The sequence below is a fragment of the Nyctereutes procyonoides genome, unplaced genomic scaffold (genome assembly GCF_905146905.1).
Source record: "Nyctereutes procyonoides isolate TBG_1078 unplaced genomic scaffold, NYPRO_anot_genome, whole genome shotgun sequence".
Lineage (NCBI taxonomy): Eukaryota > Metazoa > Chordata > Mammalia > Carnivora > Canidae > Nyctereutes > Nyctereutes procyonoides.
In genome coordinates, this window is record NW_026575126.1 from 21,876,555 (window position 1) to 21,901,293 (window position 24,739).

The following is a 24,739-nucleotide window of genomic DNA, read 5'->3' on the forward strand; positions in this document are numbered from 1 at the left end:
CTTCATTTTTTTAGGCTTTATGATTTTTCAGTACATGTAGTCTCATTCTTAGGATTCCAAAGTTGGGTCAGAGGACCCAAATGAAGGACATGGAAAAATAATAAGATTGAAAAGCTTAATATTTAATCAGTCCTTACTAAATCACTTTCAAAAAAGGCTTTTCTTTGAAAAATTTCTGGTGTAATGAAGCTTTTGTATAATGAGAACATGTGAAGCAGAGTAGTTAATATAGATTTATTTCCTATAAGGAATTCTGAAGGGAGAAGTTTTTCATATGTATATATATTTTAGGTGAGCAAAATATAGTGTATCATTATACTTAGGAAAATAAATTTTTAGATGTAACATTTCAGCCTTAAATAGAAACTGATACTGTCATTAGCAGTTAAAGAAAAACTGGTATAAGGAAAATCTAGTTATCAGGGAATTCCTTAATATAGTTTTAACATATTTCAAGTGAACATATTTAATTGTCCCAAAATGAAGGGTTTAAACAGAGCTTTGAAATATCTCTTGGGTTGCTATAAAAGAAATATGTGTTCTGGGCAGAAGGTTGACTTAAGAAATCATGGATGGACTCTTAGAAGACATTTAAGTAACTTATTCATTTAACAAAAAAGTATTGAACACCTATGTATTTTTCTACAGGAATCAGAATTAACCAGATTACAAGCCAAAATTTCTGGACGTGAAAGGGCAGAAGACATTAAGTTTCTACCAGCCCTGCTTGCATCTGCAACAGAAATTATGCCTGACATTCAAGATCCAAAATTTGCTAAACATTCTCACACAGCCTTTTTCAAGTGTAGAAAACTGCGTCGCTCTATTAGTGCCAGTGACCTTAATTTCAAGACTCATAGTGATGAAGATCTTTCCGAAGAATTACTACAGGACTTAAAAAAAATGCAGTTAGAACAGCCTTCAACATTAGAAGAAAGCCAGAAGGATCTGACTTATACCCAGTCAGACTCATTTAAACCTCTCACATATGACCTAGATGATAGTTCTGAGAATAATGACTTCAGTACTCTCAGTGGAATGCTAAGATACATAAACAAAGAAGTGAGACTATTGAAAAAGTCTTCTATGCAAACAGGTGCTGGTATACCTCAGGTATGTATGTCATATATTCAAAGTTATAATAATTTGTCTCCAATGAATATAATTTTGTTATTTGTAGAAAAATATATTTAAATGAAGCATGCCGGGCAGCCCCAATGGCTTAGCGGTTTAGCACCCGCCTTCAGCCCAGGGCATGATCCTAGAGACCCGGGGTCTAGTCCCATGTCGGGCTCCCTGCATGGAGCCTGCTTCTCCCTCTGCCTGTCTCTCTCTCTCTCTCTCTCTCTCTCTCTCTCTCTCTCTCTCTCTCTCTCTGTGTGTCTCTAATAAATAAATAAAATCTTTAAAAAAAAAAATAAAGCATGCCATTGAGTGATATGCAAATATTGGAAGTTCAAAAAAAATCCATTGTAAGTAGGGTTGAAAATTTAGCTTTGATTAAAATAGTCTATACATTTGATTAAATATATAATTTTTATATTTGATTAAAGAACTAAGTCTGCTTCATATTAGAAAAGTATTTTGAACTCTAGAATAACATTGTTCCTTGAATAGTGCAGGGTTTAGGGCCACTGACTCTTCCATCCCGTCCTGCAGCGCAGCTGAAAATTCATGTGTAACTTTTGACTTTCCCAAAACTTAACTGGCAATAGCCTGTTGACTAGAAGCTTACTAATAACCTGAACAGTCAATTTAATTCATTTTGTATGTTATATATATTATACACTGTATTCATAAAGTTAGAAAAAAAATCATAAAAAAATACATTTACAGTACTGTATTTTATTTATTGATATCATAAGTTTGTATCATCTGTTTATAAGATTGTCAGTACCTACATCAATATTGTCTTATACAAAACACTGTAGATGTTATATGTGTAACTAACATTAGATATCAAAAATGAAAAGATAATATGAAAAATTTGTATTTACAGATATAATATATATTGATAAGGAAGCAGTAGCAATATGAATGCTTTATGGTAGTCTAACCTATACACAAATGAATGAGTCATAAAATTTTTATGGCAAACAATATTCTAATCATATTCATAACATAGTATTGAAAAAAGTGTTACTTTTTTTAAAAACCACTTATCTGTAATGATAGGCTGCTATGCACCTTCCTCATTTACTAGAGAGAAGGGCACACTCTATGGTAATGTTACTCTTTGAAAGCAAAGTTATAAAAACAGTAAGAAAGCTAACACATTATTGATTTGGGGGGGGATCTCTCTATTTCCTGGATCTGAATGCCTGTTTCTCTTCCCAGATTAGGAAAGTTTTCAGCTATGATTTGTTCAAATACATATTCTGGCCCTCTGGCCCTTTCGGCGCCCTCGGGAACCCCAATTAAACGTAGGTTTTTCTTCCTCAGGCTGTCGTTTATTTCCCTTAATCTGTCTTCATGGTCTTTTAATTGTCTCTTTTTTCCTCAGTTTCCCTCTTTGCCATCAACTTGTCTTCTATGTCATTCACTCGTTCTTCCACCTCGTTAACCCTCGTTGTTAGGACTTCTAGTTTGGGTTGCATCTCATTCAATTGATTTTTAATTTCTGCCTGATTGGATGGATCTAAATTCTGCAGTCATGAAGTCTCTTGAGTCCTTTATGCTTTTTTCTAGAGCCACCAGTAGCTGTATAATAGTGCTTCTGAATTGGCTTTCTGACATTGAATTGTAATCCAGATTTTGTAACTCCGTGGGAGAGAGGACTGTTTGTGATTCTTTCTTTTGAGGTGAGGTTTTCCTTCTAGTCATTTTGCTCAATGCAGAGTGGCCAAAAACAAGTTGTATTGGGAAAAGGAGAAAAAGAGAGAGAAAGAAGGAAAGAAAAAAGGGAAAAAAAGGAAAAAAAGGAAAAAAGAGAAGAAAAAGAGAGAAAGGGGGGAAAGGGTGGGGGAAGCAATCAGAAATCAAAAAACACGGGGGAGTATCTTCTGATTCTGTATACTTTAAGTCCCTTGACTTCCCCTGGAACTTGTCCGTCTAGCTGGTCTTCGGGGGGAGGGGCCTGTTGTGCTGATTTTCAGGTGTTAGCACTTGGGGGAGCTGCTCTGCCCCCTGCCTGGTGCAGGGCTCAGTGGGGGTTATTTACCCCGTGAGGCCCCTGGAGGAACCACGCCAGTGGCTGTGGCAGCTCTGGAAACCTGGATTCAGCCCCCGGCAGTAAATCCGGAGCTCTCCTTCTGCAGGGCCTGGAGGCTCCGGGGCGGGGCTGCTGATCTGCTCAGCTCTGGGCAGGAGTGTCCTTGCTGTCCTGTGCCCTCCCGGCCTCTGCCTGTCCTGGGGGGAGGCCGGATCTTGGGCTGTGTCCCGGCGCCCTGTGCTCCCGGGCCTACGCTGTTGGATTTGCGCTCCCGGCAGCGCAGCCACCTCTCCGCGGAGCCGCCTCCCGAGCCCCTCTGAGCTGCTCCGGGGCCACGCAGCCCCCTCCGCACGGAGCCTCTTCCTCTGCCGGAGCCGCTCCGAGCTGCTCCCGGGGCAATGTGTGCGCGGCTGCAGCCCTTAGGGAGCTCGGCGCACTCTCCTGGGCACACAGGTGTCTGTTAATGTCCCAGGGAGCCTGAGGGCATCCCCGCCCTCCTGGGGTCCTGCTCTAACTCCCTGCTGGCGCCTTTCCGCCTGGGAAAATTGGTGAAAGAAGAAGAAGCTCCTGCTTCTCCGGGACGGGGCTCTCCTGTCCTGGGGGCACTCGCCCCGGCCTTAGGCCGGCTCCTCGCGGGGCCCCTCCCCCTTGGATGCCTTTTGTTCCCCCCCCCCCCCCCCCCCCCCCGTCTTCCTACCTTGATAGAAGCACGAACTCTTCTCACTGTAGCGTTTCAGCTGTTCTCTCTTTAAATCTCAGGCCGAATTCGTAGATTTTCAGGATGATTTGAAGGTTATCTAGGTAATTTGGTGGGGACAGGTGATTTGGGGACCCTACTCTTCCGCCATCTTGCCCCTCCTCTGAAAGCTAACACATTATTAAGTTTATATTAAATATTATTCACCTTACATCTATGTAAGGATAGTCTGTCCACTTCCATACAGGTCTTGCATATGATGATGATGATGACACAGAAATGTCTCATACAGTTCTTGTTCTACATTATTAGATTTTCACATGAAAACACACAACAGATAAGTTTATTAATTGTATGGCATGGTTATTATTTGTTAAGTGGAGAGAATTATAAAGATCTTCATCCTTGTCTTCACATTGAGTAGGCTGAGAAAAAGGAGGGGTTGGTCTTGCTGTCTTAGAGGGTGGCAGAGGCCAAAGGGGTAGAGGAGGTGGAAGAAGAGGCAGGAGAAGCAGACACATTTGGTGTAACTTTATGAAAATACATTACAGTTTCTGTGTGATTTTTTTTTTTGCTTTTACATTTCTTTAAAAATGTTTTTATACATTACCAATCCTTCTTCTACCATTTGCCCATGGTTCCGTGCCCATATCATAGAAGGGTCCATGTCATAAAAATAAATGTCCTTTGAGGCATTTTTGTCCAGAACAGGACATTTTTGACTGTATTAAAAACCTACTCAGACAGATATCCTTTCTCCTCAGTCATTTTCTTGATGATATCCGGGAACTGTCTGCTGCTTCTTGGTCAGCAGAAGCTGGCTTGCTTTACCTTGACATTTTTTGGCCAAACCTATTTCTAAAATTATCAAACCATACTTTGTTGGCATTAAATTCTACAGCTTTAGATCCTTCACCTTTCCTTTGCTCTAAGTTGTCATATAATGACTTTGCTTTTTCTTGAATTGTATTAAAGCCTCCAGGCATGCCTTTCTTACAACAGGTCTTATAATCACATAAAGTTGCATTTTTAACACAAGATAAAAGGTGCAAGGTTTTCATATCTGCTAGCGTAATTGCAGTGATGGCTTCACCAATTTCTTTTTCTTTTTTTTACGATGGTCCTTATACTGGATTCACTTATCTTGAAATGGTGGGTAACCACAGCTGCAAGCCTCAGTCTACAATACATACCAAGCAATTCAATTTTTTCTTGTAATGTCATGACTCTTTTCTGCTTCTTGAGAGTACTTCCAACATCACTAGCAGCACTTTGTATGGGTCCCTTGATATTTTTTAAAAGTTTATGGGAACACCTGGGTGGCTCGGTGGTCGAGCGTCTACCTTTGGCTCAGGTTGTGATCCTGGGGTCCTGGGATTGAGTCCAACATCAGGCTCCCAGGGGGGAGCCTGCTTCTCCCTCTGCCTGTGTCTCTGCCTCTCTCTCTTTCTGTAGGTCTCATGAATAAATAAAATCTTTTTAAAAAAAGTTTATGGTATTGTACTAAACACCAGAAAAAACATGTGAGAACTGCAAGAAGTCACTTTTTTATTGCAGTATGTAATTTGCTGGAGAGATGGAGGTGATTAACATCATATAGTGTTCTAAGCAACACAACACTTGAGCTTACCACAATAGCAACAGGTGGTGGCTGCAAGATTATTACAGTAGTACTACATTTAATTTTATGCAGTTATTTAATACTGTATATTTACATTTGTTTATATTTCAACTGCAGATGATGCCATATGCAGTCTGTATGTGTGTAAATTTTGATGAATCTTAACTTTTTTATAATAGACTTATGTGTATTTTATGTATGTATGACATACCTTTTTCTTAACTTTTTGATATTTCTAGGCTGTGAGGTTCTTCTGTGACTTTTTTTAATTGTTGCAATTCTCCAAGAAAACAAACATATTGAAAAAATTAGCATAAAAGTGGACCTGGGGGTAGCCCTGGTGGCTCAGCGGTTTAGTGCCGCCTTCAGCCCAGGGCCGGATCCTGGAGGCCTCGGGATCAAGTCCCACATCAGGCTCCCTGCATGGAGCCTGCTTCTCCCTCTGCCTGTGTCTCTGCCTCTCTGTCTCTCTCTGTGTCTCTCATGAATAAATCTAAAAAAAAGAAAAAAAAAAGGGACCTGTGCAGTTCAAACCTGTTAGTCTAAAGTCAACCCATGTTATTCAAGAGCTAGCTGTATTGGAAAATGTTTTTGGATCTCCAAAATTAGTTGTTTCTAGACTTCCTGGAAACCGTTCTAGTAAAAAACTAGTAAGGTGACCTTTGCTTTGCTCATAGACTTCCACAGTAGCAGAGTATCTCATTTACATGATTTATCTACTCCCATTATTCCTTGAGCGTATCATACTGAATTGGCAGTTCTGTCCCTATTACACATACCTTACAGACACTCAACATTTTTAAAAAGATTTATTTATTTGAGAGGAGAGAGACAGTGTGTGTGCGCGCACACGAACGGGGGGGAGGGGCACAGGGAGAGGGACCAGCAGACTCCCTGCTGAGCCCTATTTAGAACTTGATCCTAGGACTCCAAGATCATGACCTGAGCCAAAGGGCAGACCCTTAACCAGCTGAGCCACCAAGTGCCCCACTGACCACCCACGTGCCCCTCAACATTTTTATAAACATTTAGTCTATAATTTGCATATAGAAATAATCTCTTCAGCAGGGAAATCCAGCTTTTCTCAAATGCTTATTTGTTTCATTTTCAAACACATCAAACTAGCATTGGTGGCCTAAAAAATTTAACAAGCGTTTTTAGAATGGATCCAAGACAAAGACTGTTAGACCTTTTTATTTCTCCACATTGAAAAGAGCTTAATTTACTGTTTATACACAGAAAACTAAAAAAAATAATATTTGTATTGGTAAAATAAAATCTACACGCAAAATCTCAAGTGTATAGTAAGCAAGTTAGATGGTATGATAAGGCAATCATGTATAATGCCTGATAAAATTAGTTTTCATCTAGCCTTTAAAACTACAATTGTGTTTATTTTTTATCATTTATTTAGCCATTTCATTATTAATTGAGTATCTACTATATACCAGGCACTAGGGTTATAGAAATAAACAAAAATGACTAAGACCCTGTCCAAATAGAGCTTACATTTCAGTGGGGAGACCATCAGTAAACAAGTAAATAGACATATGCTCTAATGCTAGGTGGAAATAAGAGAATGCAGTGTGATGGGGGTACTGTTTAAATAGGGTAGTCAGGGAAGGTGTCTCAAGAAGGTGACATTTGATCAGAGACCTGTAGGAAGTAAGGAAGTAAGCTATCTCAGTATCTGAAGGAAGAGCATTGGAAGAAAGGGAACAACAAGTACTAAAGTTCTGTGGTAGTAGCCTGCCTGGCATGTACAAAAACCAGCTAGCAGGTGTCTTGCTGGTTTGGTATAAACAAGAGGGAAAATAGTAGGAGATAAGAGATGATGGTGGTGGGTGGGGGTACTCTAGCAGTCTTGTACCTCCTACAAGAACTTTCAATTTTATTTGAAGTGTGATGGGAAGCCATTGAAGGGTTCTCCTTAGGGAAGTGACACTTATCTGATCTTTGTGTTTAAAGGATCACTCTGGCTGTTTTAGAAAGAATGGATGATAAAGGAATAAGAGCAGACCCATTTAGGAGGCTATGTATAATAACCTAGGCAAGAGATGATTTGCAGTAGGCAAAAGGATAGATGTGGAAGTGTTGAGAATAGTTCCATTTCTGGATATATTTTGAAGCTGGAGGTTTTATGTAGGTCTTGAGTGAAATAGTAGTCAAGGAAGACTCCAAAGATTTTGGCAAGAGTAACTGAGCTTTTATTCAGTTGGGGAATACTACAAGATGAGCAGATTTGAAAGCATGGAAAGTTCAAAAAATTAACATTTGATATATTAGAGATTTCTATTAGATTTCCAAATGAAGATGCCAAACAAATGATTGAGTTAAAGAGGCTGAAGTTACAAATTTAGGTATCAGCATATAGATGATTGCTAAAACCATAATGCTGGATTAAGTCAAGGGAATTAGTGGAAGTAGAAAAAAGCTGCCCCCAAATTAAGCTTAATTTAGTAAGGCTAAATTACTTTTAGCAGGATGCCTGGGTGGCTCAGCAGTGGAGCATCTACCTTTGGCTCAGGTCGTCATCCTGGAGTCCCAGGATCAAGTCTCACATTGGTCTCCCTGCAGGGAGCCTGCTTCTCTCTCTGTCTTGCTGTGTGTGTGTCTCTCATGAATAAATAAAATCTTTTTTAAAAATTAATTTTAGCATTCAAGAAGTTGAGGATCCAATAAAGCTGAGATTTAAACAGGAGGAAGAAATAAGGAAACATATCACATGTTTCAGAAAAGAGATCAAATGTTGCTAAATAAAGTGAGGATTAATAATTTTTGTATTTGGTAATATGCAAGCTGTTGATGACATTTACGAGAATGGCTTCAGGGTAATAGAATAAAGCCTGGTTAGAGTGTAATCAGCAGAGAATAGGAGGAGAAGAAATGAAAACACCAAAAACAGGCAACTCTTTTGATGTAAAGAAATGAGGGAGATGTAATGTCAAGAGAGTTTTTTGGTTCTGTTTACTTCTTTTTTTTTTTTTTAGCATAAGAGATAAAACAACATTTGATTGGTGGGAATGATCTGATAGAAAGGAAAACTGATAATCACAGAGTAAGAGTAAAATTCTTAAGGTAGGCTGAAGGAGATAAAATCCAGCAGAGGAGTAGATTTTGCCTTGGATAAAAGAAGAGTTCATCCACTGTAGTGATAAAGAAAGTACAATATATGGGTGCAGAAACACATGGTGTAGATTTGGTGAGAAAGGAGCAATTTTTTATTGATTGCCTTTATTTTCTTAGTGAAGGTTTTCTTAGTAAGACTGAGCTATGGCAGGGTAAGGTGCTAGAGGATTAAGGACTGGAAAGGTATATTAAATAGTTATCTTGGAAAATGAGAAAATATAAATGGACTAGGGAAGTCTAGTAGGATGTTTTGTTTTGTAAAATGGCCCTAAAGATATATCTGGCATGTTTTGTCCTTTTGGTTATATGCCAGCAAAAGGATCTCCCCATCACAGTGACAACCAAAAAGAACTATCACAAGTTTTCAGAATGTTCCTCAGGGGAAGTACTGCTTTCTTTGAGAATATTCTAATGGCCCTAGTATCCTAGATGTGCAACAGTATTTCTGATAAATAGAACTTATTTTTATATAGGATAAACTTGATTAGTACAGTAACAGATTGTAATCATGGTAATATATTGCATTTACTATATGCCAGGCACTATTTTAAATGCTTGCATAAGGGACACCTGCCTAGGTGGCTCAGTCAGTTTGGTGTCAGACTTCAGCTCAGGTCATGATCTTGGAGTCCTGGGATCAAGGCCTGCATTGGGCTTCCCATTCTGCAGGGGGTCTGCTTCTCCCTCTCCTTCTGCCCCTCTCCCCACTTGTGTGCTCTCTCAAGTGAGTAAAATCTTTAAAAAATAAAAATAAATGCTTTACATTAATTGACTCATTTAATTTTTATTGATTGGTATTATTACTCTAATAGTACCAAATAGTTCTATTGTAGTGGGTACTATTATTCTCCTCATTATGTAGATGAGTCTTTGTTCTTAACTACTTTTTAAAAATTTAAGTTCAATTAACATATAGTGTATTATTAGTTTCAGAGGTAGAGGTCAGTGATTCATCAGTCTTCTATAACACCTGCTTATTACATCATGTGCCCTCCTTAATGCCTACCACCTAGTTACCCCATCCCCCAACCTCCCTTCCCTCCAGCGACCATCAGTGTGTTTCCTATGATTAAGAGTCTCTTATGGTTTGTCTTGTTTTAATTTTCCCTCCCTTTCCCTATGATCCTCTGTGTTCTTTCTTCAATTCCACATGAGTGAGATCATATGATAATTATCTTTCTCTATCTTCTTATGCTTAGCATGATACCCTCTAGTTCCATCCATGTCTTTGCAAATGACAAGATTTCATTTTGTTGATGGCTGAGTAGTATTCCAGTGTGTGTTTGTGTGTGTGTACCCCATCTTCCTTATCCATCATCTGTTGATGTACATTGCTGCTATAAACATAGGGGTGCAGATGTCCTGATCGCTATATTTCTATCTTTGTGGTAGATACCTAGTAGTGCAATTGCTGGGTCATAGGGTAGCTCTATTTTCAACTTTTTGAGGAACCTCCATATGTTTTTCAGAGTGGCTGCACCAGCTTGCCTTCCCACCAATAGTGTATGAGGCTTCCCCTTTCTCTGCATCCTCGCCAACATCTTTTGTTTCCTGACCTGTTAATTTTAGCCATTCTGACTGGTGTGAGGTAGAATCTTATTGTGGTTTTGATTTGTATTTCCCTGATGCCAAGTGATGTTGAGCATTTTTTCATGTGTCTGTTGGTCATTTGTATGTCTTCTTTGGAGAAAGGTCTGTTCATGTCTTCTGCCCATTTCTTGATTGGATTATTTGTTCTTTCGGTGTGGAGTTTGATAAATTCTTTATAGATTTTGGATACTAGCCCTCTATCTGATAAGAAGTTTACAAATGTCTTCTCCCAGTCTTTTAGCCGTCTTTTGATTTTGTCAGCTGTTTCTTTTGCTGCACAAAAGCTTTTTATCTTGATGAAGTCCCAGTAGTTCACTTTTGCCTTTGTCTCCTTTGCCTTTGGAGATGTGTCTAGTAAGAAGTTGCTGTGGCTGAGGTCACAGAGGTTGCTGCCTGTGTTCTCCTCTAGGATTTTGATGGATTCCTTTATCACATTTAGGTCTTTAATCCATTTTGAGTCTCTTTTTGGGTATGGTGTAAGAAAATGGTCCAGTTTGATTCTTCTGCATGTGGCTGTCCAACTATCCCAAAACCATTTGTTGAAGAGACTTTTTCCATTGGATATTCTTTCTTGCTTTGTTGAAAATTAGTTGACTGTAGAGTTCTCGGTTCTCTATTCTGTTCCATTGATCTATGTGTTTTTGTGCCAGTACCATACTGTCTTGATGATTACAGCTTTGTAATATAGTTTGAAGTCCAGAATTGTGTTGCCCCCAGCTTTCGTTTTCTTTTTCAACATTCCTTTGGCTATTTGGGGTCTATTCTGGTTCCATACAATATTTAGGATTATTTGTTCCAGCTCTGTGATAAAAGTTGATGGTATTTTGATATGGATTACATTGAATGTATAGATTGCTTTGGATAGCATAGACATTTTAACAATATCTGTTCTTCTGGGCAGCCCCGGTGGCGCAGTGGTTTAGTGCCGCCTGCAGCCCAGGGTGTGATCCTGGAGACGCAGGATCGAGTCCCATGTCGGGTTCCCCGCATAGAATCTGCTTCTCCCTCTGCCTGTGTCTCTGTCTCTCTCTCTCTCTCTGTGTCTCTATGAATAAATAAATAAAATTAAAAATATATATATCTGTTCTTCCAATCCATGAGCATGGAACATTTTTCCATTTCTTTGTGTCTTTATCAATTTCTTTCATGAATGTTCTATTGTTTTCAGAGTATAAACCCTTTGGCTCTTTGGTTAGGTTTATTCCCAGGTATCTTACGGTTTTTGGTGCTATTGTAAATGGGATTGCTCCCTTAATTCCTCTTCTTCTATCTTATTGTTAGTATATAGAAATGCAACTTATTTCTGTGCATTGATTTTATATCCTGCCACATTACTGAAATCTTGTATGCGTTCTAGCAATTTTGGGTGGAGTCTTTAGATTTTCCACCTAAGAGTGTCATGTCATCTGCAAAGAGTGAGTTTGACTTCTTTGCCAGTTCAGATGCCTTTTTTTTTCTTTTTGTTGTCTGATTGCTGAGGCTAAGACTTCTAGCACTATGTTGAACAACAGTGGTAAGAGTGAGCATCCCTATCATGTTCCTGACCTTAGGGGAAAAGCTCTCAGTTTTTCCCCATTGAGAAGTATATTTGCTGTGGGTTTTTGATAATGGCTTTTTATGATATTGAGGTGTTCCTTCTTTCCATATACTCTTCAGAGTTTTAATCAAGAAAGGAGGCTTATTTTGTCAAATGCATTTTCTGCATCTATTGAGAGGATCATATGGTTCTTGTCCTTTCTTTTATTAATGTGATGTTTCACATTGATTTGCAGGTGTTGAACCACCCCTGCAGCCCAGGAATAAATTCCACCTGGTAGTGGTGAATAATCCTTCTAATAATGTACTGTTGGATCCTGTTGGCTAGTATCTTGGTGAATACTTTGGTATCCATGTTCATCGAGGATATTGCTCTGTAATTTTCCTTTTTGGTAGAATCTTAGTCTGGTTTTGGGATCACGGTAATGCTGGCCTCATAGAAAGAGTTTGGAAGTTTTCCTTCCACTTCTATTTTTGAAACTGCTTCAGAAGAATGGGTATTAGTTCTTCTTAAATGTGTGGGTAGAATTATCTGGGAAGACTTCCAGCCCTGGACTCTTGTTGATTGGAATGTTCTGAACTACTTTTGTTATACTGATTACATAGTTGTGTCTATAGTTTCTTCAGTACTGTTTACATAGTTTGGTCTTGTACTGCTTAATCAATTAGAGATTAAGAGTTTAGGACTTAAAAGTTACTACATAACTGATTGGTGGGATGATTTCTCTCTGTAGGTCATTGGAATAAACAGATGCATTTAAATAATTCAAGTCATTATACTTATTATGTTGTAATGGAAGCTCAGAGCGAAATTAAAATATGCAAAATTCTAAATCCAGTTTTTTTAGAAAATCAAGCCAAAGCTAAATTCCGTTCACATCTAGTTTTAATGCTCTGCTGAGTTTTAAATGTACTAACCACAGTCAGTACTCAATGTTAATCTCACGTGGGCCTCATAGCTCATGAGCCTCAATTGCATTACCTGTCTTGGTTTAATTTTGTCTTTAACAAAAGCGGCTGGTTCTTTGGGTTGCTCAGAACTCCGTTCTGTACCTTTGGAACCCATACTGGACTGATGCTTGACAAATGCTCATCTGTGGGTTTTATTCAATTTTTGGATGATCATTACTTGCATTTTAACTTTACTCTTGAGAGAGAGATAACTGAAAACATCTCAATACTTTCTCTGTAGGGACTCCTTTGTTTCCCCCCAGTGTTTTTTTGGGAGTGTTTGTTTTAACATAAGGTGAGAAAATTCAGAGCAAGACTACTATCATTGAAAGAAATTCTGACTTGCTATGATTTGACAGACTAACTTCATGGTCATTTACATGTATATTGCATTAATAAATATAAAACTTGACATATTTTAAATTGGGTTGTAGAACCTTGATCTATTGGCCATTTCCAGCCCTTAGCTCATGTCACCCACACTGAAGTATGACATTCCATTGTTTTGTTTTGTTTTTTAAGATTTTTTTAATTTATTATATGAGAGACAGAGAGAGAGAGAGAGGTGGAGACACAGGCAGAGGGAGAAGCAGGCTCCATGCAGGGAGCCCGACGTGGGACCCAGTTCTGGGACTCCAGGATCACGCCCTGGGCCAAAGGCAGATGTTCAACTGCTGAGCCACCCAGGTGTTCCTTGGTGTTTTAAAAGTGGAAATTTTAAACTTTTTTTTTTTTAAGCCAAGGAACCTATTATTTAAATATAATGTTATAAAGAAACCCAAATATGTCAGTCAGGTATAAAGATAATTTATCTGATTAAAGGTGGATTGTGTCTGACCTTTAACCAGTTACTTACTTGTTCACTTCTTTACATGTCTGCTTATGCAAAGACTCCAAAGCAGCCCTGGATTAACCTTTGAGGAAAATAAGCTTGAGTTCAGGGCACCAAGAGAAGGGGAACACCACAGTTTTTGGCCCTGGCTATCATGCCCTTTACTCTTTCACTGCCACACTTAAGTGTAGGAAATTGTTTTGTAATTGTCTTTATCTGCTATGTTGCAATTTAATGTGCACTGTTAATGTATCTTTTTTTCTTTGGTATAGTGAGTGACTGACTCAGGGCTAAGTTTGATATGAAGGTATTACATTTTTTTCTGACTATGGTGTGAGTTCCACTTAACCAATTGGCATTTATGTCATGCACTGATTTGTGTAAAGAACCCTGAAGCTCTTTATCTTAAGCAATGGATGGGTTAGGGGGCATCATTGTTGGGCTGTGTTGAGGGCATTAGTTGGTCTTAATCCAGCCCTGCTCCAAAGTGTGCAATTTTAAAGTCCACTGATACAGCAGAAAAAAAACCTAGAAATTACTGTGTGAGAAGTATTTAATAAGTGTTAGCTCTTTTACTGTTGTAACCCAAATAATGATTTTTCTAAAAGTTAACTATATTGCCAGTTCCATTCACAATAAAGCTACTGACAAAAGCTTCAGAAATCACAAAAAATTGCATATGCACAAAATTTTGGACACATTATCAAGGAGTTCACAGACATCAAGTTAAAAACTCTTGTTTGAGATTTGAATGGTGGAATACTGTGCTGTGAATACTGATTAATTAGCTAATTCACAGTTTAATAGGAAGTTATAAGAAGTATTGTTTATATCTATCTTATTTCCAAAAAGGAAAAGTAGTAGGACCATTTTACAAATGTGGTCCATATGCCATGCAATAAGATGAAAAATAAGAATTGAGAATGTCAGCTGTAGGGAAAACAGAGATGGAAAGAAGGCTTAAGATTCTCTTTCTCCCTCTGCCCCTCCCCTTGCTCTCCTTTTCTCTCTCTCTTTAAAACAAAACAAAACAAAACAACAACAACAACAACTCCTGGGCCTTTTCCCTGTATTTTTCTACTTCTCTATGTTGTGCTGTTTCTTTGTGCAAACATTTCTATCATTATTTCCCTTTCCTGCTTTTTTTCCTTTTCTTTTTCACTTTTTTTCATGTAGCCCTTCATCTCCCTTCCTTAATGTGCCCTCAGTCAAAACCATAATGTGACACCAGTGTCTAAATATCTTACTTAGGTCTTCTGTTTTTGTTTTGCTTTTTTTAAAAAAAGATTTTATTTATTTATTCATGAGAGATAGAGATAGAGATAGAAAGAGAGAGAGAGAGGCAGAGACAGAGGCAGAGAGAGGCAGAGGGAGAAGCAGACTCCATGCAGGGAGCCCAATGCAGGACTTGATCCCAGGTCCCCAGGATCACACCCTGGGCCAAAGGTGGCGTTAAACCAATGAGCCACCCAGGCTGCCCCCTGTTTTTGTTTTATAAATAAATTTAGTTTAACTTTGCACTCCCTCCCACTGCCCCTCAACCAGAATTACTTTTTATAATCCATGTGGTCCATTATTGACTTTCCCTGATTCATATTTCTTAATTGAGTAAATATTTCCCATTCTTGCTTTATTTATGCTCCTGATTATTATAGTAGACATTAATGCTAAGTTAATACAAGGATATTTCAAAAGCTAATCTTTTTTTTTTTTTTTGCATTATTCCAGGGAGAAAATTTGTAATTAAATGAAGATATTGATGTGATGAAAAATGAGATTTTTGGTACTGTGTTTATTACATGTAGCTCATATTTCATAGAAGCTGTTATTTTATTGCTTTTGAATAAATTTTTCAGTATATTTTTAAAAAGTTTTCTAAAGATTTTTTTGTGAAAGTTCGTTTTTGGTTTAAAACTTGCCACCTACCTTGTCTTTGTTTTTTATGTTAAAATGCATAATAAGTACATTTACTAACTTGTATTTTCAATTAGACTAACATTTTTTGCTTACTTTCCTAGTAATACTTTATTTTTAAAATAAGTAATATGAATTTAGAAGTCATTCTGCCACAGGTTCATAATTGTACTAATAATGGCTAGCATTTGTTGAGTGTTTACCATTCATTTTTCAATCACTATTTGTTAACTCATTAAATTTACATAATCTATTTTATTTTATTTATATGAGAGGAAAAAAAGCATGAGATGGGGAAGGAGCAAAGAGAAGGAGAAGCCAACTCCCCACCAAGCAGGAAGCCTGATGCTGGGGCTCTGTCCTAGGATCTAAGATCATGACCTGAGCTGAAGGTAGATGCTTAACTCCCTGAGCCACCCAGGCACCCCTCACATAATCTATTTTGTGAGGTATAGATATTATTATACATGGTGTGTGTGTGTGTGTGTGTGTGTGTGTGTGTGTGTAGAATTAACATAATGACACAAGTATGTGTTTCAAAGAAAGGGATTTGTTGTTAAGTATCATGAGATGGACTTTGGGTTAATGGCCCCATTTAGACATAGCTAGCCTTATGGTAGAATAAAAAAATGCAGCAAAATGAAGATGACATATTCAAACCTTCAAATTAAAAAACCTCCCAAAAGTTCAAATTTGTTGTCTTTAGACCAAATATTTAAAGTGTATATAAATATGTCCTTAAAAAATAATATGGAGTTAATTTTTTTCTAATATGTAAATAGTAAAGCCATTAATGTTGATAGTACTATTTGAATAACACTATTTCAGAATTTGTAATTACTTGTCAGGAATAGAATAAAGTTTATCTTTTTACTGCTACTTGCTAGTGACCCTAAGAGTTAAATTATTGTTAGTCTTCTTAGTACCCTATTTCCCTTTCCCCTAACTTTCTACCATGTGCCTTATGAGCTCTTGTTAATGGCCTAGTGAACATTATTTAGTCACATTATACATCTGACACCTTCATTAATTTAGTTTCCAATCTGAGATGGACTGTTAATTTTGACAAACTCTAACCTCTTCCTCTTAGCTTCCTTTCTCTTCCTGTTGACAGGAATGTTAATATTTGTTAGTCTTTTCAACTACCTGCTTTACTGCATCTTCCATACTTTCAAGAGACAACTTAGCCACATACTTCAGAGGAGATCTTCAGGTCCAATCTCCCTCAATTTCCTTCATCTTTATAGACCTGCCTATGTCAGCATGCATTCATTTTTTCTTCCCTCCTATCTCAGAAAAGCCTATTTCTCTAAATGGCCAGTCCTTGTACTTGTATGCTAAATTCCATTCTTTCCCTTTGATTATATGATTTTACTGTATTAAATATCCCATGTCTTGTCCTTTATCTTTAATTCTATCCCTTTGGTTTCTTTCATTCATATAAATATGTTCAAATTGCTTCCGTGGCCTAAACAACGAAAACTAAAACACCACCCTTATAATACCTACTCCTCAAGAAAATACTGTGTCCTTATAGTATATACTTATCTTATTTGAACTTTTCCACATCACATTGGATTTCACATATAGTTGCAATTGGAATAGCCGTGTTATGCTCTAATCCATTCACCTCCATAATCCCTGGCTACTGTTGATTCATCCAGGGTTAGATACTTTGTTTAGGTGGAGCCAGAGTCTTTTCTTAAGGAATTTTGAAACTGAGACTGCAAACAAACTCCACTATCTTTTTGCATGCCTTCACTATAAAATCCAAGACTCCAGAGTTCTTGATAGCCATCTTTCCTACCATGTGGGCCAAAGCAGCAATGCAACTAGTCTGGACAAAGAAGGAGAGAAAATGAAACAAACCTACAGAGAAGAACAAGAAAAAGAATAACTCAAGATCTTGGTTCCACATGCTTTTGAGACTCAGCCACATTAGTGACCTTGCATTTTGAGATACCACAATATTCTTATAGTAAGCCCTTTTATAAAGCTCATTCAAATTGGATTTCTGTCACTTGCAAGCAAAAAAGCACTAATCAATACACTTTGTCTTTTATTTTTTGCCACCAAATATCTTAGAAAAACCATTCTGTATTCCGTGTTTTACTCTTTACTTCCAAAGCAATCCTTAACCTAATACAATCTGACTTCTATCTACCACTGTTGCCACATCTAGCATCCTGTTTTCATTATTTGATTTTTGGTAGCATTTGAGATTGTTTACCAGCTCTCCTGTGTTATCTCTTGATCTTGCTCTAGAGCATTGCTGGTCTTTCCTAATTCTCCTTTTAAAAACAAATAGCTAATCTTTATGTAATGCACACTACGTGCCAGGCAATGTTGTAAACTCTTTACAAATACTACTATATTTGTAATGAGGAACAACTGTGAGGTAATATCTTTCCAGGAGGTCATGCAACACAGCACTATAGTACCATATGATATAGATCTAAAATAGTTTATTGAGGAAAAGTTTACAAAGAGGGTAGTAATAGAATACACACAAGCCCTCAAACTCTTATCCTATAGCTTAGGCATAGTCTGCATGCACTGTCTTCAGAGTTCCAGTGGAAAGAAACCCTGCCTCAGTAATATTCTACATATTTGGGATGCCTGGGTGGTTCAGCAGTTAAGTATGTCTGCCTTCAGCCTGGGGAGTGATCCTGGAGTTCTGGGATCGAGTCCCACATCGAGTTCCCTGCATGGAGGCTGCTTCTCCCTCTGCCTATGTCTATCTCTCGCTTTCTGTGTCTCTCATTAATAAATAAATAATCTTTAAAAAAATAATTCAAAAAATATTCTACATATTTAATTTTTTATTAAATTCAATTTGCCAACATATAACATCACCCAGTGTATTCTACATATTTATTATTGGAATGGGATAGGGAATATCTGTGTAGCTATGCACTAATAGAAAAGTCTTTGTAGATGAAGTGGCCATTTTAGAGAGAGGGAACCTTTCTGTTCCTCTGTTGAGCTAACTGAAATTTGTTGATACACCTGTCTTTGCTACTAAAAGTTTGAGAGGACAGGAGATTGGGGGCTGAGCCTCCAGAGCTATCGTGATTGTCTCTCATTAGGCAAGTGCTAGTATTTTTCACTGTGTTTTACAGAAGAGAAAACAGGCACAGAAAGGTTAAATAATTTTTCTCATGGTCATGGTAACTTTATAACAGCTGAGATTTGAACTGACTCCAAAGTCCATGCTCTTAACTACTAAAGCCACATTGCCTCTTTGTATTGCCTTTTACTTCTTTAAATATCCATTCTTCGTATACTTATCTGCCTACTTTAAAACACTGGGATTTCCTAGGCTTCTACCTTCCTCTTCTGAAGATACATGTTCTTACATCATCTCATCCAGACCTGTTGCTTCAGTAATAATCCTTATGGTAATAACTTTCAGATCTGTATCTTCATTTTTTTTCTTGCAACAGATCTGTATTTTCATTGGCCTATCCAGAAAGTTCCCTGCATATCCTATAGATATTTTTTAAAGAAGACTTTAAATTTATCCAAAACTAAAGTCATGATATCTTCTCAAAATTTGCCTGTCCTGCTTTCGTATTTTCCTTTTGTTTAGATGTTTGCTTATTTTGCATCATCATTTACCCAGTTCTTTTTTTTTTAAGATTTATTTTATTTTATTTGTTATTTATGATGGGGGGGTGGCAGAGACACAGGAGGAGGGAAAAGCGGGCTCCATACCGGGAGCCCCACATGGGACTCGATCCTGGGACTCCAGGATCGCGCCCTGGGCCAAAGGCAGGCGCCAAACCGCTGAACCACCCAGGGATCCCTTCATTCACCCAGTTCTTGCAGTCAAAGACCATAATCTGGTGGCTGTCAGGTCACTGTTCTCTCTATGCAAAACATAGCGATTAGACTATTCTGCTTAAGCCCTCCATGCCTATAGGTTCTTGTTAATTGTGTTTCATCTATGAAATCTTACATTCCAGCATTCCCACTGACAACAATCTTATCTTTTCATCTCTCTCTCTAATCCCTGTTGATATTTTTCCATATTATTAAGAAAGTATAGGGATGCCTGGGTGGTTAGCAGGTAAGCTCCTGCCTTTGGCTCAGGGTGTGATCCTGGAGACCGAGGATCGAGTCCCACATCAGGCTCCCTGCATGGAGCCTGCTTCTCCCTCTGCCTGTGTCTCTCCCTCTCTCTGTCTCTCATGAATAAATAAACAAAATTAAAAAAAAAAAAGAACGTATATCTGGGGCACCTGGGTGGCTCGGTTTATTTGGCATCCAACTCTTGATTTTGGTTCAGATTGTGATCTCAGGGTCATAGGATTGAACCTCACTTCAAAGCTCCATGCTCAGCAGGGAGTCTAAGATTTTCTCACTCTCCCTCTGTCCCTCCCCCCACTCATTCTCTGTCTCTTTCTCTCTAAAACAAATGGATAAATCTTAAATAAATGTGTGTGTGTGTGTATACTTTCCATTTAACGGTTTTTCCTATAATGTGGAATCCCATGATAGAGGTAATATAATGTGGTTAAGAATATGGACTTTGAGTAGGATCCTTAAATCCATGAGAGAGTTATTGGTATTTGTCTTGCCCTCATATCCTAAACAATTATAAAACTGGACAAAACATGCAAGGCAGTTCTTTTTAGGCATTGAGGAATGGGTAGCTCAAGACTATAATCCTTAAAAGAAGGAAAACATTTCATATTAACTCTATTGTTCGCCCAGGGAAGACTGGATGCAGACTTCCCCAGTTACAACTCTGGTACAGGGAGAGAAAGCCTGAGTGGAGTGGTATTCATGCTGAGCTGAGGCAGATATCAGAGTTTGGAGTTGCTATGATGGCTAGAACTTGTGGAGAAGAATACCAGAGATGAGGAAGCTTTATACAAAGGGTAGGCACAGAAGACTGAGAGTTTCCCTCAAGTCCCTGTAAAGGCAGACTTTACATGTACAGGATGAAAATTGTCAAGACATAATAGAGAATGGCTGCTATTAGGCTGAGTGGACAGGAGATACCAGAACTTGCACACTCCTAGGAAATGTTGGAGTTCCAGCCTGTCCACAGAGGAGGATACTTGCTGAACAACTTGGGCACATAAGGTCACCCACTGGGTATAAGAATCAAGCCCTAGAATAAAGGTATCCCACAGAACTAAATAAAAACCAAAATAGACAAACCCTACCAAAGGGTAAATCCAAGTCTGAGAGGATCAAGAACATCCACCAATAATTTAACTCAATACTCTTTAAAGGAAAGCAAAATAATTCAGAAAGGCAGAATCACTTTTATGTATCCATCACACTGTTCAGCATACAATAAAAATTATCAGACATAAATAGAAAAATCATGATCTATAACCTAGAGAAAAGTCAGTCAATAAAAACCAACTCAAGTTAACCCAGATACTGGAATGAGCATACAAGGTCTACAACTATTGTAAATACTTTTGAAGGTTTAAAGGAAAAGATGTACACAATGAATGAACAGAGGGGGAGGAATCTCAGCAGACAAAAAGAAAATATAAATGAACCAAATGGAAATTCTAGAACCAAAAATTACTGTATCTGAAATTTAAAATTCCCAGTGTGGCCTTACCTGCATATTGGAAATGAGAGTTAACTTAAAGACAAATTAATAGAAAATGTCAACTCTGAAGAACAGAGAAAAATGGTTGGATAAAGATGAACAGAGCAACCAAGACAATGTGAGCCATTGTTAAAAAGAAAATAAAAAGAAAATGAGGCAGGAAAATTTTTTTTAAAAATTATGACTAAAAATATATACCAAAGTTGGTGTGGGGGGAAAAAAGACAATCTACAGATCCCACAAGTTTAACAAAAAAGCATCATACTTAGGTTTATAGTAGTGACAACTCCTGAAAACTGAAGATAGAAAGAAAATCTTAACAACAAACAGAGAAAAAAGTCTCACATAGGGAGCAATGAATCAAAAGGCTGATTACTGACCAGAAACAGTGAGACACACCTACATATAAAGACAATACTGGTTACAAGTAAAAGGTATAGAAAAATGTGCCAGGCAAACAAGAGGCAATTCCTGACAAAGCAGACTTCAGGAAAGAAGTATTAGTGAAGATAAAGAATGTTTTTCATAATGGCAAAAGAGCCTTTTCAGTAGAAAGACATACTCCTAAATGTGTATACACCAATTAACAGATTTCAGAACACATAAAGTAAAAACTAACAAAACTAAAGAGAGAAATAGAAAAATCCACAATCATAGTGGGAGTTTAACCTCTATTTTCCAGTAATTTAAAGAATAAGAGACAAAAAAATGATATAGATTTGAACGTAACTATCAACTAACTGGACTTAATTGACATTTAAAGAATACCATTCCTGGGTGCCTGGATGGTCCAGTTTGTTGAGCATCCAACTCTTGATTCTGGCTCTGGTCATGATCTCATGGTCATGGGATCAAGCCCTGGGCCAGGCTCCATGATCAGTGGGGAGTCTGGTTCTCTCCCTCTGCCTCTCCCTCCGGCTCTCTCTCTGTCTCTCTAAAACAAATCTTTTTTAAAAATAGAAATAAAGACTACCACTCCTAACAACTGTGAAATACACATTCCTTTCAAGTGTACGTGGAATGTTGACAGATCATATGTTGGGCCATAATTTAGGTCTCAATAAATTTCAAAAGACTATATCTCTGACCACAATATCCTTAAACTTCAATAGCAACATATCTAGAAAATCTAGAAATATTTGGAAATTAATCATGCATGCAATTTTTGAGTCAAAGAATGTGTAAAAAGGGAATTTAGATTTTATCTTTAATTGGTAATGAAGACAAAAATAAAAATGTATTAGAGACAGCTAAGGCAGTAATTAGAGGGAAACCTTTCTATAAAGAAGAAAGGTTTAAAATCAGTAGTCTAAATTTCCACCTTAAGAAGCTAGAGGGGGAAAACAAATTAAAAAACAAAGAACAAATTAATCCTAAAGTGAATAGAAAAGGAAAAAGTGAACAATAATCAGTGATACAGAAAACAATAGAGAATCTATACAGCTAAAAGTTGATTCATTGAAAATATTAAACTATTTGATCTAGGAAGGCTGATCAAGAGAGAGAATACAAATAACCAATATTTAGAATGAAAAGGGGGCTAGCTATGACAATAGATGCTACAGACATTTTTAAATATGACAAGGGAATATTAACACTTGAAACTGAAAATGGAGGAGGGGAAAGTTCACTAATTACTTATGAGGCAACTGTAACAATGATACAAAAATTTAACAACAGTACATGAAAAGAAGATATCCCTTGTGAGCATACAGTGTAGATCAGAAAACTATGACCCTCAAGCCAAATGTGGCTCTCCTTTTCCTGTTTTTGAAAATAAACTTTGAGAGGTGCTTGGGTGGTTCAGTTGGGTTAAGCCACAGACTCTTGATTTCAGTTCAGGTCATGATCTCGTGGTCATGAGATTGAACCCCAAATTGGGCTCCACACTTGGTATGGAGTCTGCTTGAGTCTCTCTCTCCTTCTCCCTTTGCCCTTCACCCCATTTGTATTTGTGCACATGTTTTTTCTCTAAAATAAATCTTAAAAAAATTTTTTGATTATATGTTGTCTATAACTGCTTTTGCATTATAGCAGCAGACTGAATAATTGTGACAAAGACTACATGGCCACAAAGTCTAAAATATTTACTATTCGACCTTTCAACAAAAAAGTTTTCGACCTCTGACATAGACACAGAAATTCTCAAAGAAATATTAGCAAGAAAAATCCAGAGATATAAAAAGAAGGTTATATAATTACCAAATGACTCTTATGCCATTAAGTGTGGGTTGCCTAAAAACTAAAAATTCTAAAGGGGATGGGATGCCTGGGTGGCTCAGCGGTTGAGCGTCTGCCTTTGGCTCAGAGTGTGATCCCATGGTCCTGGGATCAAGACCCACATCCGGCTCCCCACAGAGAGCCTGCTTCTCCCTCTGCCTGTGTCTCTCATGAATAAATAAATAAATCTTTTTTAAAAATCAACCTGAGGATTGATAGAACAAACTGCACAACTACAGGGAGAGAAGGGTCCACTTCAAGGAAGTTAGGAAATGTTTGGGAGAGAAACATTACAAGTCTGTAGAGGGGAGGCAGCCCCAGTCATGGAGAAAAGCAAGAGAGACAGTGGAGCTCACAGCGATCTGCACAAGGAGAACACTTCCCCAAAGCCGATGGCTGGGAAAATAAGAGGGACTGAATTTTTTGAGTTTTGCAACCAGCAGGGCTCAAAGATGAGTTTTCGAGGTCTGTGGGTGTGGCTGGGATAGAGCCTGGAGGTTGCTGCCCTACTCCTGGAGTGGAGGCAGTCATACAACCCCAGGGCAGACTGACAATCTGAGGATCACCTAAAGGGCATGGGAAGAAACTGTACTTTTTGGAGCACATCTATGAGAAGTGGCATTGACTCTGGGGACAAAAAAAAAAACAGTGGGCACCATTTCTCTTCCCTGCCCCTTATGATAGGTATAGAGACACCTGTTAAAGGCAGTAACTGGGACACTAGCTGTTTAGCTTGCTTTCTCCAAGTCCCATGCCCCTGTGCTCTGAAGGGACAGCCATTCTGGTTCAAACCAGCATCAGTTCCAGCAGGGCGAAACCCTTTCCCAGAGGACTGGTGAAAGTCCCCACCACACTAGGTCTCTGAAGTTTGGCATTTTAAAAGTCAGCAGGCCTGGCTGAGGTAGAGCCCAGGTGCATTGTTGCACCAGATAGGCAACCAACCCAGAGACAGAGTGAAATCAGTGATGTGAAAAATCCCTGTGACGCAGAAGGGGAAATTATTTGCTCCTCAGAAAGTGCTTCCCTGAGAGCAGCAAGCATGGACTCTCCTCCACAGAGTAGGCTAGCACCATTTCCCTCCCCTTCCTCTTAACACAAGCCAACTTCAATAAGCAGCAGAAGCCAGTCCTAGCTGTCTAACCTGCTTACACCACATTCCTCCCCAGGCCCCCCCTGTGCTCTACTGGTGCTACTTTTCTTGAGCAAATGTGTGTGAGGACCAGCGCAATGGGCCCCCCCTCAGAAGGCCAGCACAAACCCGTGCACAATCACATCTACTGACCATAGGGTTCTACAAAACTTCAGTTTTCGTGGAAGTAGCATCAGGTCTCCTTTAGCAAGGAGACCAGAACGCACCTAGTTGAAACTTGCCACACTCTGGCCAAGGCCCAAACTCCCCGCTGCCGGCTGGTAGAAACTCTACAGACCACTGATCTAAGGGGTAGAGCAGCAGAGTGCACACAGCACACACCAGAGACACTTCCCGGAGCGAGAGGCCCTGGACATTATATGACCTC

The 24,739-nt window shown here is 38.4% G+C and overlaps 1 protein-coding gene across 7 annotated transcripts in view; it reads left to right on the forward strand.

Moving 5' to 3' along the window:
• The window catches only part of CCDC18 (coiled-coil domain containing 18), a 103,543-nt gene extending 88,162 nt beyond the window's left edge, over positions 1-15,381 (forward strand). For 5 of the 7 annotated variants that reach the window (XM_055339735.1, XM_055339734.1, XM_055339736.1 and 2 more), the window contains 2 exons: positions 649-1,113; positions 15,236-15,381. In XM_055339735.1, coding sequence (XP_055195710.1) covers positions 649-1,113; positions 15,236-15,250 — 480 coding nt within the window. In that variant the 3' untranslated portion in view covers positions 15,251-15,381. Of the gene's footprint in view, positions 1-648; positions 1,114-2,688; positions 2,899-15,235 lie in introns of those variants that run through there. The other 2 variants (XR_008666397.1, XM_055339737.1) reach the window with 2 other exon arrangements.
• The last annotated feature ends 9,358 nt before the right edge of the window (positions 15,382-24,739 follow it).